This window comes from Furipterus horrens, unplaced genomic scaffold (assembly GCF_987537825.1).
Source record: "Furipterus horrens unplaced genomic scaffold, mFurHor1.1.pri manual_scaffold_16, whole genome shotgun sequence".
NCBI classification, from domain to species: Eukaryota; Metazoa; Chordata; class Mammalia; order Chiroptera; family Furipteridae; genus Furipterus; species Furipterus horrens.
This window is the reverse complement of record NW_028327186.1, coordinates 8,386,909-8,410,769: the sequence shown is the minus strand read 5'-3', so window position 1 is coordinate 8,410,769 and position 23,861 is coordinate 8,386,909. Positions and strand designations below refer to the sequence as shown.

Here is a 23,861-nt window from a genome sequence, read left to right as displayed (position 1 = left end):
GCTTGGTGACACGTCCTCAAAGGTTTCCCCCACCTGCCCACCCTTTCGGATTCCGTATTTGCTGTGAGTCAGCTCGGCACTTAAGAGCAGAGTTCCCACAACCATGCACCTGCTCCAGCTGGCACCCCGCTTCCGGGACCGTGTCCTCCCGAATCTCAGCCTACGGTCCCCCGCAGCGGGCAGCACGTCTGCTGTTGGGGCGCCCCCGTTCTGCAGTGAACAGACTGCCCGCGAAGTAACCCAGGGTGAGGCCCTGCCGAGCCCACGCCCCAGGCCAAGTGACTGCGCTGACTTCTTCCGTTCTCACAGCGGCCCCCGGGGAGGCCTCCCCACTGTGCAGGTGAACCTCTGTCTTGAGCCTAAAAGCCAAACCCCTTCCACGATTCCACCCTGTCCCGATTTGTAAACATTGAGATGCGTGGTAGTTTAAAATGCATCCTGTTGTGGTTTCCTCCAGTGATAAACATTTTTACCTGTTATAGCTTCCGTTACTGTTTCTGTTCCTTTTGTAGCAGTTTTAACCCCAGAGCCCCTACAATTGGGATCAATCTCTGCTCTCCCCTCTGTGCCCCCCCCCCTCTCTCTCTCTCTCTATATATATATATAAATATATACATTTTTCCCCCTCTGATGAGCCTTTGTATTTTTCCTTCTAAGAATTACTCAGCTGTGTTTTTCAGGTCTCTAACTGCATTTCCTATGATGTCAACTGGGTCCTTTGTCCCCAGTGAGAATTCGATTAGGCCATGGGATGCTGGATGGCCCTGCATCGTTCCAGCCAACTCCCTTTCCATCTTTGCCCTCATTGTGATGGCTCCTCTGCAGATGTAATTAAAGCCCCTAATCAGCTGATTTAATAAGGAAGATTATCCTGGATAATCTGGGTGGGCCTGAATCCGCTGGAAGGCTTTAACACAGGGCCGAGGTTTCCCTGAGTGAGAAGCCCGGCCTGCGTCTGTGCCCGGGGCGTGGGTCCTGCTCAGGGTCTGTCCCTCCCACTGCCGAAGGGCGACAGCTCTGACTCACACTGGTAGGTATGAGCCTGCCCCACAATCGTACATGCCATTCCCTGTAATAGATCTTAATACACATTTATTCCTCTTCCTGGTTCTGATTCTCTGGTTAAAACCTAACTGACATTCTCATTAAAGCTATTTTTCTCCTTGTTGCTTCCTTCTCTAATTGCATTATAGGTCTGTCTTCTTTAATTTTTTTAAAGGATAAATGGAAAATCTCTTCTCGATTTTTCTTTGGTTTCTTAAAGACAATTATAGTCAGAGACCCTTCCATCTGAGTACTCAGGATACTTCTCCACTTCCTTTCTGCTGTAACGTCACCTCACAGGCCGTACGCTGGCTGGCTGGTGTTCCTACCAAACCATACTCAGCTGAAGAAACTCCTGTGGCCCCAGCTCCTACGCACAGAGGAGGTGGAAGGAAACGTCTTACGCCCCACGTGCTGCCTCCTTACGGCCTGGAAGCCCCTCCCATACGCTCGTGCAGATCTGCAGAGAGCTGATGTGCCCGGCGGGCATCCAGCCAAGATGAGCTGCTGCTAGATGGCTGCATCTTCTTCAAATTGTGTGATTTTCTGACTTAGCAAACACTCTAAGTTCTGTGAACAACATAGTAATCGAAGGCTATGGGTATGTTTCTTACCCCAACGACCCACCCAGAAGCCGGGCTCACAGGAATTTTTAATCTCTGTGTATGAGACCCCAAAAATCGTGCTTCTTCCTCCTATTCTGTGCTGTCGCTGAAACACACCTGAAGTCCCACGTGACACAGGAATTCTCACGCCCCACTGGGAAGGAGAACAAAAGGCCAGTGTGACAGATGCACTTTGGCAAAATGACCCTTGTAATCCTGTGACAGAATCAAGGTCTGACAGGCAACCAACCCGTGGGGCGCTGAAGTCCTGCTATTACTAGAAACTGCTTGTCCTGGGGTAAGGATAGGAATCCTCCGGAAAGGAAAAAGTCCCTTAGCAGTCTTTTTAGATCTTACTTTCTTTCTGATCAGCTACGAGAGCGGGAAAAACCCACACACACGAGTGAGTGTAGCCAGGACAAAACTTCCATGGGAAGCTACTGAACAACTTGGAAGGGGCGTGGAAACTAAACAAATGGTCACGGCTGAGGCTCTGCTCACCGACGACAGACCCGCAGGACTGAGAGTGCGCGGGCTATCCTAGCAACCTCCTTAAACATGCCCCAGGCTCTTCGCCACCCAATTCTGTTCGCTGGGAGAAATCCCACCCCCGAAGGGGATCAGGCCTCCCTTCACTTAGGAGTACCACGCCGTGACTAAATAAGCAGGAGATCTCCCCCAGAACGTTTCCCCCCCTTGTTTGCTTCGGAGCAAGTCTTCAGTGGGCCCAGCCTGTTACCTGAGAGGGGCGCTGACTGCCATGGCGCCAGCTCCTTTCACAGACGGGGAAAAGCTTTATTCATCACTGTCACTAACCACCAAGGCCCTCAAACGCTGTGCCTCTCACACTGCGTGAGCCCTGGTAACTGAGGGGGAGACGCCTGGGCACCACCGCTGCCAGTGTACAAACACAGCCTCTGCTGCCCAGGGTCTTCCCGTTTTACAATAATTCTCTCTCCTGCAGCTCAAGGAGGCTATGGATCCCTGAAACTATCTGTAAATTCTGGCAGGCCTATATGTATTTTTCCCCCAAAGGAGAAATATGAGCTATTTTCGAAGGAGCCACTAACCTGGGGGAAAAAAAGAAGGTAGAAGAATCTGCACCCAAACAACCAGTGAGAGGATTAAACATAAACCCCCGGGATTGCCCTGTACAAGCGCCAGGCTGGCACACCTGTAAGCCTCCTCACGCCCAACAGCAAGCGGCCCTGTTACGTGACAAGGTGCCCCGTTTAGCCGTGTCATGATCCAGGCGACAGCTTACTGACGCCTTCCTCCCTTCAACACCTTTTTCAAAGTACCTGATGCACAACACAGCGTGAGCACAGTGTTCCCCCACACTCCGCCCTCAAGAGCAAGCAAAAGCGCCCCTTACCCAAAGCTGCCCTGCCACTCAGCGTTGGGAGACTCTAACCCACAAATGAACAGTTGGAACCGCAGAACGCGAAGCCAGCCCTTGAAATCAGAGTCCTCATCCTGGCTGTTGACTCAAAAGCAAGAATACCAAGACCCTTCCAGGCATTTCACCTTGCAAAGCAGCCACCTCACTGGTTCATTTTTCTTTTGTCCTTCTGATTATTTTCAATTGACGTACAAAATGCGCTTTTGTGGGCTATATGCCCCCATGATTTGGAGCCCATACAATGATTCTTATAACCACCACCACCACCAAAATGCAAGACCGTTCCAGCACCCAAAGAATTCCCTCACGGTACCCCTCCACGGTCAGCCCTGTCCCCCGCTCCTAGGCTTGGCAGCTACTGATCTAGTTTGTGTGCCTATAAGTCCACCCTTTCCAGAACAGCTCGTAAGTGCAGTCATATCCCAAATACCCTTTGGAAACTGCCTTCTCCTACTTGCATTTCAAACGCATCCAAGTTGCTGCACATGTCAATCGTTTTTAACGCTGACTGAGTAATATTTAATTGTGTGGAGGCACCACAGCTCGCTTATATATTCACCCAGTGAGAGCGACCCAGGTTAGTTCCAGCGTTTGGTGATTATAAACAACGCTGCCACAGGCACAAACATGAAAAGATTTATTTTTTACTTAATTTAAGAATCTAGGATTAATAGCCGAAAGTAGGATTCCTGGGTCATATAGTAAATGTTCTTGATAAGAAACTGCCAAACTGTCTTCAAGAGCAGTGATATCATTCTGCAGCCCCTCATCGCTATCCAAGATGTTCTGCATCCTGACCAGCACTTGGTATTCTTAATCTTAGCTTTTCTCGCAGGTACCTTACTGTGGTCTTAATGCATTTCCCTAAGTGTCCAAGTTTGATCTAGCCTGTGCTAGCACCACTTAAGCAATTTCACACAATGGAAACCTAAGCAGCACCTGGAAAGTCCACAAAAGTACTAACGCTGGCCAGTTCCCTATTAAAGACAAGGAAGCTAAGGCCCCGAGAGGGGATGTGATCTGCCTAAAGCCTCAGACCTGTGCTTTCTGTAATACGGCTGACCTTTGAACGACAAGGAGAATGGGCACCCACCACCGCACGTGCAGTCAAAATCCTGCATGGAACCCAAGTCAGCCTTCTGCGCCCGTGGATTCCCAGCCTCGGAATGAAGGAAGACATGTGCAAAGGTGGGTCTGCTCAGTTCCGACCCACGGCGTTCAGGGTGGACACATTTCTTGTTAATCACAGTAACATAAACAAACTCTCCAACTCCTGTGCCTTCTTTAAACAAACAAAACCCATAGAAGTAGCATAAGCTCCGTGAATAACTAATGCAGTCCATCTTGACAGCTTCATACAGGCAACCAGAATACCCACTCCTGTGCCTACAGAGGAACAGCAGGGCTGGGGGCAGGGAGCCCAACGCTGCGTTTCTGAAAAATGCTCACGTCCAAAGTAACGGGGGACGCTCTGCTCTCTAGCTCTTAGCAACGCAGAGGATTCTGGGGCCCTGCAGCAGGAAGAAAACAGAAGAGGACCAATGCTCTCCTCCCTGAGTTTGGAGCCTACGCTTCTAGTGCACCGTCCCTGGGCAGGAGCCTGCCTCGGCAGGATGTTCACAGTAACCCTGACAGCTGGGGACAGCATTCCTGCTGCCATGGGAGGGAGATGGCGCCCCTTTGATGGGTCTGTGGGAGCAGACACCGAGCGCGCCCCTGGCTCAGTCCCCTCCAGGCACTTCTCCTCAGGAGCTGCCCCCTGCAGAGAGGGTGACTTCCGATCTGCCCTCCCTGAATAACACAGTGATCAGCACTGGGTGGACACGGAAGGGAAGTCCTGTCATTGTCCAGCTTTTCAGAAAGGACAGCAAATCTAGCCAGTCTTCTGATCCAGCTTTCATCAGTCACAGAAAAAAAATTTTCATCTCTAGTTGTGTAACTCCTAAATCTTTCCACTGGATTTGAACTCAGGAGGGAAAGCGGATGTTATTTACCGAACTCCAGGCATACACTGTTTCGTTTAAATATATAAATGTATCTATGTATATAAAAACCATGACACCCAGTAGGCGTCATCTGCCGCAAGAATAATTATGTGGGAAAACCCCAATCTGACTAAGAGGAACACAAATAGATCCTTATTACGTCAGTGTTTTTAAAAAGTGGAGCCCTACCTTCCACGGCCTCTCGTATGTACAGCCAGCAAATAAGCAAGGGTGAAAATACTCTGGTTTAAAAAGCGTGGGGTCAGAAATTAACAACAACAATAATAATAATAACAACAACGAAAGAAACAAAAGAAAAACCACAAAAGAAAAACAAAGGGAGAGCGAAGGGAGCGCGGCCTCTCCAGCCCAGCCTGCCCACACGCTGCCTGGCTGGCTCCCCTGGCTCCGTCCTCCGGCTCCGTGGACTCCCCACAGGACTTCGAAGACGACAATACAGACCCTGTCTTTGATCATTAAACACCAGGAAGTACAGAGTTACTGTCCTGCTCTCCTGCTGACGGACAGGTCACCTCTCTAAACCCAAGAGGCCCGGCCTGACAGGGATGCGCAGACGCCAGGCCGCGCACCTCTGCGGCTCACAAGACGGGACAAGTGGCAGCTCTCGGTCATTTCAGGGCAGAGCAGCTGCAGCCGCTCAGCTGAAGAACCCGGGAGAAACGCCACCAAGGCCACCCGGCTGCAGCAGCTGTGAGACTTTCACGCAGCCCCCGGGGAAGACGTGAAGACAGCGACCCCACAAAAGCAGCCCCGTGGAAAGCCCTCAGCGTCCCCAACCCCACACGCGCGTGGGGGCCCTTTAAGCTCTCACCGCGCGCAGCCTGGTCCGCGCCCAGCACGTTCCACTCCGCCGGCAGGTTCAGGTGTCGGAACGCCAGGGCGACCTTCTCGTCCAGGGAGTTCACGTCTGTAGGCCGGGGTCCCGAGCGGTCGAGAAAGCGGGTGAAGTTCAGCGCCTGCTGGTTGCCCGCGCTGGTCGCCAGGAACTGGGCTGCATCGTACGCCTCGTCCTGGACGAACTCGAAGTCCTCCTCGGCCACCACGGCCACGGGCAGGCCGGCTCGGGACGCGCACAGCTGCACCTTCACCGTCTCGCAGCGGTCGTGGCCTGGGGCGAACACACGGGTGAGGAGACAGGCTTAGAGTCCTCCCGCCCGGAGGGGCACGCGCGGGTCCCCTCTGCTCGTCCTGTGCGCTGTACCAGGTCCCCCTCCTAGAAGAAGCCCCTCCTTTCTGTGAGCGGGGACGGCAAGCCCCCAAACTGCTTAGAACCCCGCTTCCAGCTCTCCTGTTTGCAAACCCAAGGCAGTTCCCTTACCGCGCAGCAGACAACTTTGTCTCCAGTGTCCCCCTGCGGGTGGCACAGTGTCTGGCATCGAACAGTCCCTGAATATCTCAACAGGGACTGAACTACGGCTGTTCCATGTGGACACACTGAAGACCGAAAGCTCAAAGATCTTGTAAGGCCTGTTTAAGGCGGGCACTCTAACACCCACGGAACTGAACATTTTTTTTATTGTCGCTCTATTACAGCTGTCCCATCCCCCCGCTTTTGCTCTCCCCTGCCCCGCCCCCTGCCCCCTCTCCCACAGTCAGTCCCCACCCCCGTGGTCCACGTCCATGGGTCACTTATACCAGTTCCTTGACTAAACCCTTCCCTTTCTGCCCCCCCTCCACCCCCCTCCCCTCTGGTCACTGTCAGAACTGAGTTTCAGATCAGAAAACTCAACAGGGAAAAGGCTGCTCACTCAGGTTACAGAAGAGGGATTTTACAGGCTCCTCCCCACTGGCCCCGTGATCGCAACACAAACAATCAATAAAGCACCTTGGAAAGGACAAAACTCCTGTTATTAGAAACTCAAGGCCGAGAAAATAACTTCTGCTCTCAGACACCGGTTCTTTCCCGTAAAGCAACGAGGCCCTCGGTGGAATGGCCTGGTTCGCAGAGGGCGGCGGCACCATGGCCGGAAGCCCAGCGGGGGTACAGCCCAGGACGCCGCTGCTGCCCCCGCACGGACGGGCAGGGGCCTGCGGACCGCGGCAGGAGGCTGCACGTCGCCCCCAAAGAGCTCCGCCTGTACGACCAGGAAGGTCTGACACCCCTTTCTATGGGTGAGGCCTTCTTGGGGAATCAGGTTTTCCTGTGTTTTATCCTCACCAAAGTAAGTATTTCCAATACACGCAGACTATACTTACTTCCCTCAGCTGTCAAACACGGACCTCAACTAGGACTATGCTACCATCATCCTTCTTCCGTATGTTTCTGATGGGAACAAAACACAGAAAATGGAGCTGATGTTTCTGCTGCTTTGCCTGATGAGCCCGCAGGCACCTGGGGACCCCCCGGCTCCTCGGAATCTATCCACACGCAGGGGCTGCTCGTCCACGGTGGAGCAAAGCCCAGGGAAGCCCTCCCCACCGCCTGTGACGTGGCCTTCCGTTCCATGGGCACAGGCCAAGAGAGGTCTCAGACTCAGACAGAGCAAACTAAGCATTCTGCTGTCTTTACAAGAGAAAACAGTATTTTTGCCCCATGTTTTCAGTGGGAATAATAAATAAATTGATTTTCCACATACATTTCCCCCCGCGACCTCCCTAAGCCCTTTACCCTGTAACAAAAGAAACCTCTCATTGCTGTGTGACTTCAGAGTGGTAATAAGTATTTACTAAGCAAGGACCTACTAGGGATCACGCCTGTTCTCTACACAACAATTCAGAAGGTGTGCCCTGTCCTCACACGACGCATGAGAGAACAGACTTCAAGGTTACGTAGGTTAAGAAGCAGAATCCATTATTCAAACTCAAGTCTGATGCCAAAGGACAGGGCCTATCATATCATAATGCGAGAGTTTTGTACCCCCGATGCTTGTGAACAAAAGAGGAAGGGCCAGAGCTTTGTCCCTGCCCGAGAGGAGCCCAACATCTGGAATGAGAAGCCAGTGGAACTACTGGGGAAGAGTAACAGAACCCCAAGTTCGTGAACTACCGAGATCAGTCTCCATATAAGCCCAGAACTCTACCAGACACTCCCACTGCCTTCCAAGTTGAAGTGTTTCCATGAAGGCTGTAAGAAACTGAGGCGGGTGTGTGTGTGTGTGTGTGTGTACACCCATGTGTCTGTGTGTACACCCGTGCATGTGTGTGTGTGTGTGTGTGTGTGTGTGTACACCCATGTGTCTCTGTGTGTACACCCGTGCATGTGTGTGTGTGTATACCCATTCATTCATTCCAACTCAATATATATTTTGAATTTAGCCCTGACCAATGTGGCTCAGTTGGGTGAGCGTCGTCCTACAAAGGGAAGGTCGCCAGTTCAATTCCCAGTCAGGGCACGTGCCTGGGTTGCAGGTTCAGTCCCCGGTCAGAGAACATATTAAGGTCCCAGGTGAGGGAGCATACGAGAGGCAACGTGTTGATGTTTCTCTCTCACATCAATGTTTCTCTCTCTCTCTGTCCCTTCCTTCTCCCCCTAATAAATAAATGTTTAAAGTGTGTGTGTGTGTGTGTGTGTACTTTGCTGTTCACAGGAGGAGCAGTGCATCTCACAGGTGGGCAAGAGTGGGAAGATGTCACAAAGGAGGACCTTCATGATAGGCGTCCTGCCCCCAGGGGCACGTCACTGCACACCTCAGAACGGAGAGGAACCGCCTCTACCTTATCTAACACAGACTTATATAATACTTACCATGTGCCAGGTACTATTCTCAGTGCTTTCCAAATCACAGTTCACTGACTCCTGATTAACAACCCTATGCAGTAGATACCATTATCTTCCCCATGTGCCAGATGAGGAAACCAAGGCACAAAAGTAGTAAGTAATCTGCCCAATATTATGAGTCTCTTAAAAGGCAGACTTAAGAGTTTGAATCCATTTCCTTGCTCTAGAGTCCCCACTACAGTCAGCATTTATTTACAAGAGTTCAAAAGGAAGCCCATAGTGTGGAAGAACTATCAGGATGGGGATAAAATCACGGTGTCCAATCCTGGCTCAAAGGCTTGTGTGTTATGTGGCCTCTGATCGCCGCCGCTGCTCTGGGCCTCAGTTTCTTCATTCAGAGCATCAGAGCAGAGGGAGTGGCCTCGACAGGCTCTAGGGCTTGTCCCGCTGCACGAGCCTGTGTGTTTTACCAGGCAGAAGAAGTTAAATAGAAATCCCAGGAATAGGAAAGTTTCAAAACGATACAAATGGAAGCAGAGGGTAAGCTCAGGGGATGAAATAATCCCTACAACACAGTTTCAGGGAGGTGTCAGCTTGGCTACATCTAGATGCTTAGTGAGAGGAAAGGCTTGAGTTTAGATCTGTAATTCAGAAGAGCCCTCTAAAATTCTTTAGTACCATTTCCCAGAACAACACTTGCTGTGTGCCTTAGAAGAGATATTACACTAACCTAAAATAATACCATCCACTGCTCCTACCCAGCTAAACAGTCCTGATTCTTTCTCACTAGTCTCCTTCCCTAAGCTTGTGCAGAGGTGGGAAATCTGAAACCGTGAGCCAGAAAGAGAGTCACAATGCCATTAAAAGGAAGTACCGTTTACTGCACTGTACATCACCACGTGGATATACACAGGGTTCGTACCATGTCCCAGTCCTTCAGCTTCATCAGACAGACAGACAGAAACACCACACACACAACACACACAGCAAAAAGCCACAGTGAAGCAACACCACCTTACTCAAAACTAAAACACGCAGAAGCGAGGTATCTGCATAGAAGTCTATCTGGAATCGTTAAAATGGCTGCTTCCTTGGCCAGGATGGGGTGGGGACCACCAAGGGGGAGAGAGGCAGGAGGGGGGAGGTTCGCAGTGGGTGGGTGCAAGCGCGAGTCTCACCCACACAGGCATGCATCTCGCTTCCTGCTGCTTTAGTGGAAGAGTTTGTTGGAGAGTGGATGGGTGAATGGGTGAGCTACTGGCAGCTCTATCTGTGTAAAATGGAAATAAAACTGTGTATTAGAAGAGGCAGAGTGCCAGAGAAGGCCGTGAAACACATGTAGGAGAAGCCCTCCGAGGGCTGGCCCAACATTTCCCCTTTAGACATGAACTCACGATCTAAAGGAGAAACGGTGAATCACCCGAAGCGAACTGTGCCACAAATCTGGAATTTGTTTGACATGATTATAGGCTTCTTTTTCAAAAGGAAAACTGAGGATTAATAGAGGGGTGGAGAACTGAGGGTTCCTTTGGATTAGTCTTTATTAAACTCAGAGTAAACTGGGAGAGTTACTGCTGATCAGGAACAAGGAGCTCACCCTACAGTCTGGAAATCAACCACACAAGGCCGGCAGGGCTTCTCTCTCACATTAATGTTTTCTATTAGGCTCAAGTGGTCCCGATTATTTCTTAATCCTTACCACCTTTCAGATAAAGCATCTAGAGAAAAAATAACCAACATTTTAAAAACAAGGCTATATAATCTGGACTCGGTGATAGAGCTAAACTCACTGCATATGCACACGTAAGGCCTCTTGCTGCCATAAATGAGCTTTAGGGACAGGACTATGTGCAGGGGCCACCGGTCTGATGGCTGCCTTCGCATGCACGAGGACGCGAGGTGTTACCGATGGCGGCGTCTGCGCTGCAAGGACCCGAGATGAGAAACCATATCCAACTCAATGTACTAGCCACCCTCCTTTAACTTCTTCCCGTGTGAAAACAGAAGCTGCAATGGAGAGATAAGCAGCCAGGTTTGGGGCCAATTCCATGGTGTTTTCCTTCCACTCAATTTTCTGGTAACAGAGGAAAATAAAAATCACAAGTCTCTGTGAAAAGGGAAGTTCTGAGCAACTGGCTGAGCCTCTTCTGAAGGAAGTAGGCCCAGGGAATTTAGAGCGGGGGAAAAAAAGAGGCAAACTGTTCAAAGAAACATGACCTAAACTTCAATTCCACTTTTTAAATTGCCTTCCGAATTTATCCTACCATCAGGTCCAGTTCACTTAAAACAGGAATATAAAGTAAATTGCGGGTGGGAGAGATCTGATCCTAATTGAATGAAGTAAACGTAAGTGGTCCCAAACTAAGCTGGCAAGTAGCTGTGGAGTCGGAGAACCTTAGGTCTGAATCTCACCCTCCCCTGCAGACAGTCAGGGTTGCCCCGAAAAAGTCGCACCACCATGAAGCCTGTGTGTGCAAAAAGCACGCTGCCCCCAGCATCGTCCCAGATTGTCACAAGCAGGACAGGTGCTAGAACCCAAAGCACCTGGCCAGAAACAGGCGCCGAAAACCTGTAGTTGTTCTTAGTGTGAGCTGCTGGATGCTTCTGTTCAGCTCGCTGGAGGAAAACACACCCTGGATGCTCTGCAGCATGGCCCAGCGGTGCTTCTGAGCTGGATGCGCCTCTGGCTCTGCAGAACGGAAGACTTTAAGGGAAAGGGGGTGAATGCAGAATAAAGAACGACACAACAAGGAGCACCTTGGGGAGAAACAAAAACTTAACTGCCGATTGGCCTCTTCAAAGCATCTAACCTTTCCTAAGCTGGCGGGTCAGGAGGTGTGTGCTCACGAGGTCGGGACAGCTTTTCCACAGGAGCCTTATCACTCCATGAAGCGCCCGTTCCCATGGAAACAAAATACTGCTACAAATAAACAAAACCACTGGAGCATGTCCCAAGAATTACTTCATTTCCTATTAGGCTAAAAGCAGCACACACATCCCGGCCCGGCCTTCTCTCTGGAGAATGAAACAATTGGGACTTTGTTGGGCCGGCTCTCCAAAAAGAACCCCGCAAGTGCCTACCGGGCCGGCCAAGCCCAGTCCCACTCAGATCATCTTCTAACAGAATGGCCGCATTAGGGGTCAATGGTGGAAAATGCAAAAATAACGTGTTTTACTACCGCAGTTTGGCACCAAGGTCTTGCGTCAGAATTCGGCATCTTTTTTAGTCTCCAGACCCAGACACTACCAGGAGATAGGACAGTGAGCAGAAACACGCACCTACCGCTGGGTTCTGGGGGCCTAATGACGGATGTGCACATGCAGCGCATGCGTAAAGACGTCTCTGCGTGTACAGGAGCTTTTGAGCACAGCAGGCCATCAGGCACGCGGATTTCATCATGGGTATTTTGGCTAATTAATGCTAACAGTTTGATCTACTATATTCCAGTCTATTACACGAAAGTGGTGTTTTTCTCAAACATGTATTCAGTGCCATCCCCCGCAAAAGTTTTTAGACAATTTTCTCTATTTGCCCCAACCCACAAAATTTTCACACCACAGACATACCGTATATTTGTGGATGTATATCTGTGCTTTACATATAAAGTGTAAATTTTTGCTAGAAATGGGGGGTGGTTCACAAAAACTCAGAGACACCATGATATAACTGGGACCCCTGGTTGAGTGAGACCTGAGCTGTACGCACTGATTTTAAATTAAGCCCAAAGGGACTTCTGATCATGGTACAGATATCTTTTTCTTTTTTAAATAAAAACTATTTTATATAGTATCTTCCCTTGGATAAGTGAGTGAGAAAGAAAATAAAAATACAAAAGAACTGAGTCAAATTTGGGGTCACTGAGTGTCTGTAGGTTTCCCTGTCAAACAGAAGAATCCTTGCTGTAAATTCTAAACGTAATTAATAGACACGCGGACACCAGAGTTCACTGTATGAGGCGGGCTGCCCAAAGCCTTTCACAGAAACACTACACAGCATCTGCGAAACATCCGGTCCTGTTTTCCATTCAAAATAGCTCCCAAGAATATTCAGATTTCTTTACATTACTTACCAGTCCTATATTGGTTTAAAAAAAAAAAAATCTCAGCTTCATCTATAGAGGAAAAGCACTGCTGCTGAAATGAGATGTGGAGCTGGATTTGTTTTATATGAAGAGAAGAAATGGAGGTATTTTTGTTTAGAGCAAAGGCAACACCTTCTGCTTTTAGAGGTGCACCTGCATTTCAGGGCAAATGATGTCCGTGAACCAGCCAATTCATAGGTACTTTGAATGTGTTCTTTTTGAAAAAATAAAGCTTGTCTTTGTCTAGTGTTAATTAGTACAAAAACGGCCTTATTTTCAAAAAAGGAATATTATTTTCAAACAGTTTTCAAAAAGTATTTTTTAATTACTATATATGTTAAAGGTAACATGCTCACTATAAAGCATTCCAACAATCAAAGGCAGATCAAGTAGGAAAACAAAAGTCTCCACCTAACTATCCCCTAATAGGTTACTATTATTAACATACTTTATCAAAAATGGGGACTCGTATCATGTCCTCAGCCTTTCAATGGCAGTAAGTCAAGAAACAATTCCTTTTAAAAGCCTTTATAACTTCTTCATAATTAAACACAATTCATTATAAGCTTCTCATTATACAGCAAGCAAAACAGTGAGAGAACAGAAGAATCATAAGCTCAGTATCTGAAGTCAAAGGTTTTTTTCCCTAAAAGAAACAACTTAGAAATGCACCGTTTGCCACTCCAAATCACAGATTACAGACTAACATCGAGAAGCTGCTGCCTTTGGAAGGTCAATCAATCATCCGGTTTTAGGAAAATCTGAAATATCGCCAACACTGACAGCAAGACACACAGAAAACTTGAAGAAAATCGGCGCCAGCACACCAGAACAAGTCACAAAGCTGTTTTCTTCCCGCGATCAGCCGAACGGCCCCGGAACGGCGGGGCTAGCGCCGCACGTGAGCAGTCAGCACGCAGACACCCCTCTGGGCTGCAGCAGCCGCGAACGGCCCGCACATCTGCCCAGTAGCTGGGAAGGACAAAGCAAGGGCAGCCTCTCCAAGAAGCACCCTGGCTGATCTGCTGCTGCCCTCGGCAGACAGGAAATCTGAGGCCATCAGGACAGCTAACTCATCAACAGGAGCTCCGGAGGGAGGCCGCAGACTCCTGCCCAAGCTGAGGGTTCAAGTAATGAAGGCAGACACTCCTCCTGCATTTTTCAGAAGAAAAGAGCGTGCGTGTGTGTGCCCGCACCCACGCGTGGCCGCCTAGAAGAGTGGCTTCTGAGAATGCAGGATGAATGTGGACACACTGGAAACGGTCCATCGCGTGCTAGGGGCTCCTAGGAAAACCCTCCTAGCATACACGCATGAACCAAGCACAAAAATCCATGCCCTCATGAGGGTGATACTTTAGTAGAGGCAGGTGGAAAATAAGAGAAATAAAACATGTGTGTTCAAAGTTGGTAAGCGCACGGGGAAAAATAAAGCAGAGAAAGGGGCAGAGAATACGGGGGTGGGGGGCAGGCATCTATTTACAAGGTGGGCAGGAGAGGCCTCGCTGAGCAAGTGATACCTGAGTAGAGACCTGAGGGAAGATAAAAACCACATCTAAGACGTCCATAAAAACAGGCTTACGGCTGTTTAAGTGCAGACTAAATATTCATTCCACAATATGAACGAGAAATTCAGAACTAACTAAACCCCCAAAAGGCACCCTCCCTACCCGTTCACGTATTATTGTAGCAGCTTAAAAAGACAAATGACAGAAACCCTCGTGCATGAGGACCAGGGCAATGGTGCGTGTTCAGAAACTCCTAAAGAAAAAGAATTCAACTGTCAACACTTCTTAGGGGTTCCCCCTAAACGTGCCTCTCTTGCATTGTGACAAAAAGCGTGTCAGCTGTTAACTCGGAAGCGAGCCCCATTAAAGAAAGAAGCTCATCTCCACGCACAGATCAATGCACCTTCAGCAGCAGGCGGAGGTCAAGAGACAGTCACTCCTTTATCAGCCATTTCTGCGGATCCGGCAATAATTGAATGACATTGTAAAAAGAATTTAGCAAGTAAACATTTTCCTTTTAACTGTTAAGTTTATAAAGGCAACAGAGAACAAGTGCTCGTTCCACCGTGAGCTATCATTTGTTCATTTACGGCAAGTTGGGCTTCTCTGGAGACTTTTAGGTCCTTCCATCACGGACCCTGAGGAGCGGGTCACTGTCTGCTTGGCCTTTGCTTTTGCTGCTCTGATGCCCACCGTTAAATACAGTCACCCCACAGGGACGAGGGGGCTCCCATCTGCACGTGCTCTAGTCACCCCCAAATCTCAACAGTAATATGTTTGCTGAGCCTGATTTTTATCTTTTAACGTATGACGCCACTTTATTTCATTTATTTCTAGTTAGGTTGAGGTTTTTGTGGAACAAGCAAGGTCTGAACAACCTACAGTACTTAACCCTCTGAGTGCCAACGTCGCTGTGAGCAACGTGGACAAATTTCCCCAAAAGTGCCAGCGTCGCTCCCAGCGACTCTTTCTTCCATGGCTATAATGTAAATAACAATGGAATAATTCGTATTTTATGTTTTGTTCTCTTTTTTTGTACCTCAGATTATATATTGATATAATTTTTTCTCCTGTCGACCCAAATTTCAAATTATGCATGGCACTCAAAGGGTTAAATTTTACAATGTAGTTACAAATAAAGATGTGACCATCGTTCTATCACCCTGAGCCATTCTTCCCATCACCCCACACGAACGAACCCTAAATAAAAGTGTTCAAGAGTCAGTGAGGGCTCGTCCAGATGGTGCTCAGATACTCACCAGGTGCGATGGTCTCCAGCGTGTTGGCACTGACCTTCCGGGTGCTTGCGCAGTGAAGGAGGGTGGAACCCGAAAACACCAGGTAAAACACTACGTCATCCTCAACTTTGTCCTCTTCAGCGAGCTGCACGGTCACAACGCAATCGCCCTAGGAGAGGGAAAGACAGAGCACGGCCGCGTTAGTAAGGTTCCTCTCAGGAGTCCGCCTTCCCCAAACGTCACACTTAAGGGAAAATCACGTATCGTCGCAACGGTGACACATTCTAAGAGGTTTACACAAATATAAACCCCGATCGGGCGCTCGTATACCAGGAAGTATTCTAGGCACTGAGAATACCAAATGACCTAAAAGTAAGATTTCTGTCCCCTTTAAGCTTACATTTTATTGCAGATGGTTAGACACACACGGAAACTCAAAAGCTAACAGATGGTGTATTTGCTTGGTGAATGGGGAAAAAAGGAGAACTCAAGGAAAATCCAAAAATAAGGTGGAGAGAATAGAGGAAGTATACTTATGAGTTACAGCCTAGACTGTGTTCCAGTTGCAGCAATAATTCTCCATATTCTACTGCCTAGAAGTCCTCACTGACCCACCCATTCTCCAGCGCGGGTGGAGGGCCTCTGACAGAGCTGGCCTGGTAACGGTACAGTGCAAAGAGCGTAAGCCCAGGCACGTACATGAAGATAATACCTTCTCTCCTCACAGCTAACACCGGGCAGGGGACCAGGAGATTTACAGCCGTGAGTACACAAAACACAGTTTATTCTTGTATTACTGTTTATTGATTATCATACTATTTTCCATGGGAACAACTGTACACCTACTTTTCCCCACTATGTATATGAAAACTCTTGGAACATACGCAGCTTTATGACAATATTCTTAATCTATTAGGATGGGAGGGTCGCTCTTCTTACAATTTGTGTTTCCTAACCATCTGGAATCCCAACTCTCCTTTATCCACCCCGTCACTAAACCCCTGGAGTCAGACAAAAATCTTGGGCCAGTAACTTTGCCCATGACTCTGCAATTACTTGGCAATATTCTTTTAGCAGTTTCCTATGTTAATTTGTTAAACTGAGGTCAGTGGCTAAATTAAACATATTCTATGAAATACAGTCCTAACTACCATTCTCCCAATCATAAACATTATATAATTCATGTTGTAACCATAAACAAAACTTTTTAAAGCACTGTGGTTTAAAGTAATGAAGTTCAGTGTTGTGTAAATCTTAATAATGCGCTATGGAAAAACCAATTTAGAGAGAGCCATGCCATGTTAGCGTTAAGTCAGGGAGGCAGTCCTCATTCCTTACAGCTATGCTTCTCCCTGTTCGTACTAGCAACGAGAAAGCCAGGCCAGTAAGGGGACCACGCCACCCTGTGGTCAGCACTTCCTAAGCCCGGCAGCATCATGGAGCAGCAGGGGGTGTTTTACCAAACACTGGAAACAAAAAATCTTCAGGTCAAACCTAGATCAAGTCCATTAACAGACGCTCCAACAGGCTGACTGTGGAAACAGCTCAGAACAGGTCCCAAAGCCCTGCACGTGGCAGGCGCTTAAATGTGCTCAATGTGGCCTGTAAGAAGTCAGGCCGACCCACACATCGGCTGTCACCTGCTATAAATGCTGAGCTGGAACATTCCAAAGCACCCTCACACAAGGAAGAGCACCGAATTCAGCCCTTCAACTTATACTTTAGATTTGTGCATAAGCCCCTCTCCTGGAAACATTTTTGAAAAGCTTCGGCTGGTAGAATGTTCCCTTTGGCAGGAGAAACCACAACCAGCTAAAAGTCTGCAGCACATGAGAAGAGCGAGTTTCTCAAGGGACTGAAATATCATTATAACCTGGAAAAAAAAAAAAGGTGAAAGCCGCAGTTCTAAAGCTTCGTCCTCTAGGGCACAGACAGGCTGACCCACTATGACCCACGGGCCGCCAACTATGACCCAGGGGCCGCCAACTATGACCCACGGGCCGCCAACTATGACCCACGGGCCACGGCCAGCCCTCTGCTCATTTCTGTACGGCTCACAGCTGAGGAAGGGTTTTACATTTCTGAATGTTTGAAAAAAATATCCAAAGAGAATTATCCTTAACACGTGAATATTACACAACTTTCAGATTTCAGTGTGAATAAAACAGTCTTACTGAAACGGTCGCACCCACTGCTTAGACACCGTTTATGTGGCTAGACTGGGTGAGGAACAGCCCGGCTGAGGGGCTGACAGAGACTCTATGGCCCTCAAACCTAAACTATGTACAATGTGGATTCTTACAGAAAAAAAAAATTTTTTTTTCACTTAGGTATCTAACCTAGAATTCTAAGAATATATCTTTCTTTTTTAGATCACGGATTTCCTCTCTGCGGCCCTCTTGTCACTGAGAACAGGGGAGATGGCTAATAGGCAGTTGAAATCCTTTAAACAAAGTTCTCAATATCGACCTCTTTTTTCATTCCCAAGACAAAAGTAAATAAGTTTCAAATTGCTTTCATAGCTTTGGTGAATAGTTTCTTCTTCTTCTTCTTTTTTCTTTTTACATTAAGTCAAACTACCCAAAATATGAAGTGCAATAGAAGGGGGCACAGAAGCCTTGATCACTTGCAAGTCACTTGAGATTTAGATTCCAAAGGCACTCAGAATTAAAGTACCTCTTCTCCCTGGAGTAGTCTCTGCATTCTGACCCAGTCACTGAGAGCAAACAACAGAAATTCTTACTCTGCGTTTCCCCCACATGACTCCGGTTTGACTGCAGAAGTACCAGGCACCTGGTATTACTTGAGTTGGCCTTGAAAGATTAAGCAAGCAGAGTGGTGATTAAAAAAATAAAAATGAAAAACAAATCTAAGTAGTCCCTTCTGCTGAGGCGGCTGCTTTAATTACACCCCCCCTTGAGGGATCTCCCTGGTAAATGATTTTGCTGCCCAAAGGCAGGACCAGCCCCATGGAACAGACAGATAAATCAATCTGACCGACCAATTAAAAAGTCCGTCGCATTTCTAATTACAACAGACAAATTTATTAACAAGGGCAATTTTCAAGACATTCTTGATTAAAATTTTAGTTTGAGCCAACCCCAGAAGAGAACACATCTATGTCTCTACTTCTCCAATAGCCTAAACCCAAGAAACAGAGTGCTGGTCTTATAAAGATATTTTCCATGTTTCTTCATTAATAAGAAAGGTAACCTTGAACCTAACAATTTTTTCAGGGTCTTAATTAGTTTTGCTGACAGATAACACAAAACAAATAGAAAAGAAAATCTATACAAGGCCCCATTAGGTACAAGTGATCCCCAAAATGTAACAATGTAGTCAATCACTTATTTGACAATAAAAACAAGAGTTTTAAATGGTAGCTAGGGGTCTCAGTTTTTTATCACCTTTAACTCTTTTATATAGCACTATATATTGTATTAACAGTATTATAATCACTTTTATATATACTTATATATCTAACCTAGAATTCTAGGGATAGATCTTCTTTTCTTAGATTGAGGATTTCTTCTTGACATGAGGCCCAACTTCCTGCTGGCAGACTCTCCACGGTCTGAGACGCCAGCTATGCTGAGGCCCTCCAGGGGCCAGCACTCAGTCAGGGAGAAATAAAATGGCGAGGAGAACGGTGTCGAGGCATGGGAGAAAGAGAGAACGGCCTGGACCCCAGTGTCAGGTGGAGACGAGGGCAGTGAGATAGTGAGGAGTTCGGTGAGAGGAACGGCAAAGGAAGGGAGGGCACTGATGTCTCAGAGAGCGGGGCGGCGACAGCCACCGGGCGCCTGCAGGCGACACCGTCCCGACGGGGTGCTGGGCCTGGCTTGTGCGGCGGGGCGAGAGGTGATCATCCTGTTTGCAGGAATTCCGAAAGCCAGTTGCTAAACGTAGCCATCATTTAAAATTAAATTATGTAAGCGTACAATTAGATTGTGGAAAACAAAAGTAATGAATCCTCCAAACTCGTCACCACGTCTTCATTATTCTATCCCAGCTGTTGCATCGGCAATGGGGGGGAGGGCGTTCTATTACAACGGGGGGGTCGCTGCTTCTCTACCAGCACGCACATGTGTCTGCTGCCAGTGCCACATTCAGTGACGCGGTGCTGAAGCCTGGTGCCAGCCAGCCTTCACGGGAGGACTGATACCACTGACACTGGCAAATGTCGCAAACAGGAGCTTCCCCACGCCTCTACGACCATCACATCCCCGAGAACGGGTCAGCAGGCCCGATCACGAGGAGCCACGGCCTCTGGGGCACAGAAGTGGGGGCTCGCTACTGAGTACGCACACAAACCCGAGGCAAGGGCAGGCAGGACAGCGCAGGCCACAGAAAGCGTCCTGCCCACAGACGCTGCGGTTCCCGCCGCCTAAGCCGGGGTGCTTCCGAACTCAGCCTCGGCCTCCCACCTGCCCCCTGCCGCAGCGGCTGACTGCGCGGTCTCTGCCCGCGTCACAGTGTGGGGCACCCCTTCCTAGCTGTTTAAGCTGGGTCGTGCTAAAGCCTGTGTGCCCTAAGAGAAGGCGGCAACCACACTTACTGGGCTGTTCTAAGGAGCAGTGACGGGTAAAAGGGAAGCACCCGCAACAAGTGCTCAGTGCGTGTCAGTTACAGCAGACGGAAAGCCCAACAGGGCAGCGCACAGACGGCGCCTACATTTTAACTCGTTACGGACGCTGCACTGTCTACTTGGAAGTTGCTAAGATGGATCTTAAAAGTTCCCACCACCAAAACAGAAAACAGAGGTTGTAACTGTCCGTGGTAATGGAAGCGTTACCTGAACGTACTGTGACAGCATTTCACGGTGTACACAAAACACCGAATCACTGTGCTGTGCGCCTGCAACCATGTTCTGTCAGTTATATCTAAGTAAATAAATGACAACTATTATTATTTATCAAAATGTAAGCCCCAAGAGAGCATGTTTTATTCACTAAAATATCCCCTTTATCTAGAATAAGCAGCAGATGCTGAAAACACACATTTAAAAAAAAAGAAAGAAAGAAAAGGAGGCATCAAAATTTTAATAGCACTGAGTCCTAGATAGTGGCTGAGGCCAATTTTAATATGCTTCATGCTTTCCTGTGTTTTCTGATTTTTTAAAAAATAAAGAATGATTCATACTTGAACCTGAGTAGGCAAGAAAAAACACAGCTTTGTGTGATACGACACATTAGGAGAAAACTGGGGGTGGGGGGGGGGCCTGACGTGTTAACAGCAGCAAGGGTTCCAGAAAGGTTACCCCGCGGCAGCCTCCCACCCAGGAAAAAGAGACGCGAGACCATTTGGGGAAAGCAGTACAGAAACACGGGGCGCCGTAACAAAACTTAAACTGCTCTGGTGGCAAGCTGATCTCAAAGGAAATAAATGTGAGAGAGGCCTTCTGCTGAAAATAACCCGATGCAGTCTGGTGAGCACGGGGTGGGGCTGGACAAAGCCAGAGTGAACAGGAAGCAGCATGAACAGAGCAGGTGGCCCCTCCTAAGGGGGTGGGGTGGGGGAGGGGTGGGGTGGGGGACTGATCTGTGAGAAAGGACAATCCGCTTTAAACCTCACGTTTCCTATACCAGCGGGATGGAAAATTCTACATGTTACGTACCCAACAGGGAGTTAGCAGGACAGCGAGTCAGAAAAGGACTGGGCTGGTGAGGCCCATTTGACAGTCAAGCTGCAGAAGTCAAGGAGCCTTGGGAGCAGAAGGGTTCTTTCCACGGCAGCAGAGGGCCAAGGACTAGACCCTGGCACCCCCAAATGGAAGGGCAGGGAGAAGAGACTGATTTGGGGAAACAGACCAACAAGGAAACGCCAGCCAGAGAAGAGGAAAAATCAGAGGACAGAGGACCAGAGGCGCCGGCGAGGCAAGGGTTCGAGGACTTGCAGCCCCCAAAGGAAGGATTTTTAAGAAAGAGCAGGCGATGGAGGAGAGACTTGAAGACAGAAAAGCAGCAAACTCAAGCCCCGTTTCGTTCTCCTCCAGCCTTTCTGTGGGCCTTTACGCGACACGCCATTTATCTATTCCTGCGCCTCATCCCCAGACCAGGACACGCACCGCCGGGCCTCTGCCACCAGAAAATTAATATTTATTTTCTTTTCTGAAGCCTTCCAGAGAGCTCATTTGCTTAACTAAAATAAATATCACATCCTAGATTCATGATCCAGTTAATTTCCCGTCATCTAAAATACTTCAGATTTCTCTTTATTTTAACCATCTTGTGAATACCCTTAGTAACTACAAAAGCCTTAGGGAAGGACATAATCTACACAAACTACACTTGGTAATCTGTACTAATTAGGCAGAAAGCTACTCTGGATTAATGAAAGTTAAAGAAAACTTGCAAATGACTTACTGCTGCCAAATATAGGTATTTATACAGGGCTGCTATCCGTTAGGATTCTTTCTAAAATATAAATATTTGAAAATATGAATAACAAACATTAATGGTGATAAGTCAACGAGCCTTAGAACATTTAAAATATTTTGACTTTACTGTATGATTATTTACTCTGTGATTTCATTATTTTTTACCAGGAGTATAAAACTTTTACTCCAGCCCATTAGGCGGGTTAATTACTGCAGTTGTTACCTTCCTTTCTATTCTGCTCCCATTTCCATGGCCTTCAGTCGTTCATCCGCTCGTGCTAAGCAAGCATGCTGTACCTTTTGTTAAATGTATTTTGTCTGGGCCGTCAGCTGGGTCCTAGAAATACTTCCAGGCACGGGCCCTCCAGGAGCCTGGACCCGATGTGCACACAGACAGACTGTCACGTGATCAGGTGACAGTGAGCACCCACAGCAGCACCTCCAGGTGGCACAGGAGACGGCCGCTCCATCTCTGCCTCAAAGGGTTTGACCGGAACGACTGCGGAGAAAGGGCTGCGCCCACCGTGCTCAAAGCCCAAGCCAGGTCCCCGTGGGCAGGAACGCGCCTTCCGAAAGCCCACCCGTGTACCGTGAAGCTGGAGAAGAGATGAGGCCCGGTTCACGGAAGTGCTCAATTAGTGTTTGGTAAGTTGAACCGAAAACATTTCACCCTTCTTAAAACACAAAACTTAAAATGCTACATATAAGCAAAATACTGAGTTCATCTTGCATGTCATTTGCTTCATTTAACAGAACACTGGCTGAGCACTTGGGTGCAGTACTGTGGTAGATACTAAGGTTAAGCGGTAAGACAGGTCTTAACCTCCTGGGGTCACGGGCTTTTAAGGGAGAAAGACGCCCACAAAGCAATAACGGCAGCTATACAATGCCAGGGTCAAGTACCGTAGGAATTAGAGGCGGCACTGGGCGCTACGCTGAGCAGAGGTCAGGGCGGGAGGCTAAACACAGCGACATCTCAGAGACAGGCCGCTGGAAGGGGCCCGAGGAAAAGAACTCTCCCTCGCCTGTCCTCAAATCCTGTTTGAAACAGATGACAGTCGCAGTGAGCGGACAGGGATGGCGTTTGGGAAGAAGGGAAAGGCTGCAAACTGAACCCAAAATTATTCAGACGTGAGTGGTTTTAAATTCTGGATACAATGGAACTAACAAAACGTCATGTAATAGAAGCGAACCTCAAATGTCGATTTTCTTGCATTTCTATCCCCGTAAGCACCCCGACGTGCCATTCCTCGGCCTCCTTTACACTGGAATTCACCCGGATGGAGATCACAGCTTTAGTTACCAGAAGACGCGTGAGTCACATCGGCGCTGCATAACCTATGGAGCGCTCTAGGAAAACAGACGGCAGATGTACACGGCACAGTTGAGCAAAGCAGCGTCCTGAGCACCTCTAAGATAAGCACTGACATAAATGTACGAGTGTGTCTGAAGGAGGTGTGTTATTAGGTGGTTTGAGATTGGGAGGTCTCTCCCTACATGGAAAAATATTCCAATACTCTTCACTCCCCTCACAATAAAACCAGCTCTCCAGACTGTCCAGCAAAGTCCTTTTTATGAAACTTTCCTTAAAAGATGCCACGAAGGAGCCCAATGAAGAGTAACAGAAGTCCGCTGAGAGACTTACTGGTCTTTGGCATAAACTAAATTCAGTCCATGTCCACAGACCCGCTGCTCTCCAGGTCAGAAAGTGTGTGGCACGTAACGCTCCCTTTTATTTCCATCGGGCTAATCCTTCGCCAAAGACGCGGGGCAATGAAATCCCTCTAACCTGTGTCCTCGTGTGCAATCCATCCCCTACGTGTAGAGGCCAGCCCAAGGCCTCACCTTTCCCAACACCAACAGAAAGTGATTATTTTAAGTACTACGACTAAAAATAATCAAAATCTGTTCTGTCTTCCAGCTTCATAATTCTGTAACACTA

The 23,861-nt window shown here is 48.2% G+C and overlaps 1 protein-coding gene across 1 annotated transcript in view; it reads right to left on the bottom strand.

The window, feature by feature from the left end:
• The window catches only part of AKAP13 (A-kinase anchoring protein 13), a 208,073-nt gene that overhangs the window by 119,089 nt on the left and 65,123 nt on the right, over positions 1-23,861 (bottom strand). Inside the window, exons 3-4 of the mRNA XM_090263653.1 lie at positions 15,562-15,709; positions 5,869-6,165 (exon numbers count right to left, since the gene is read on the bottom strand). Coding sequence (XP_090119779.1) covers positions 5,869-6,165; positions 15,562-15,709 — 445 coding nt within the window. The remainder of the gene's footprint in view (positions 1-5,868; positions 6,166-15,561; positions 15,710-23,861) is intronic.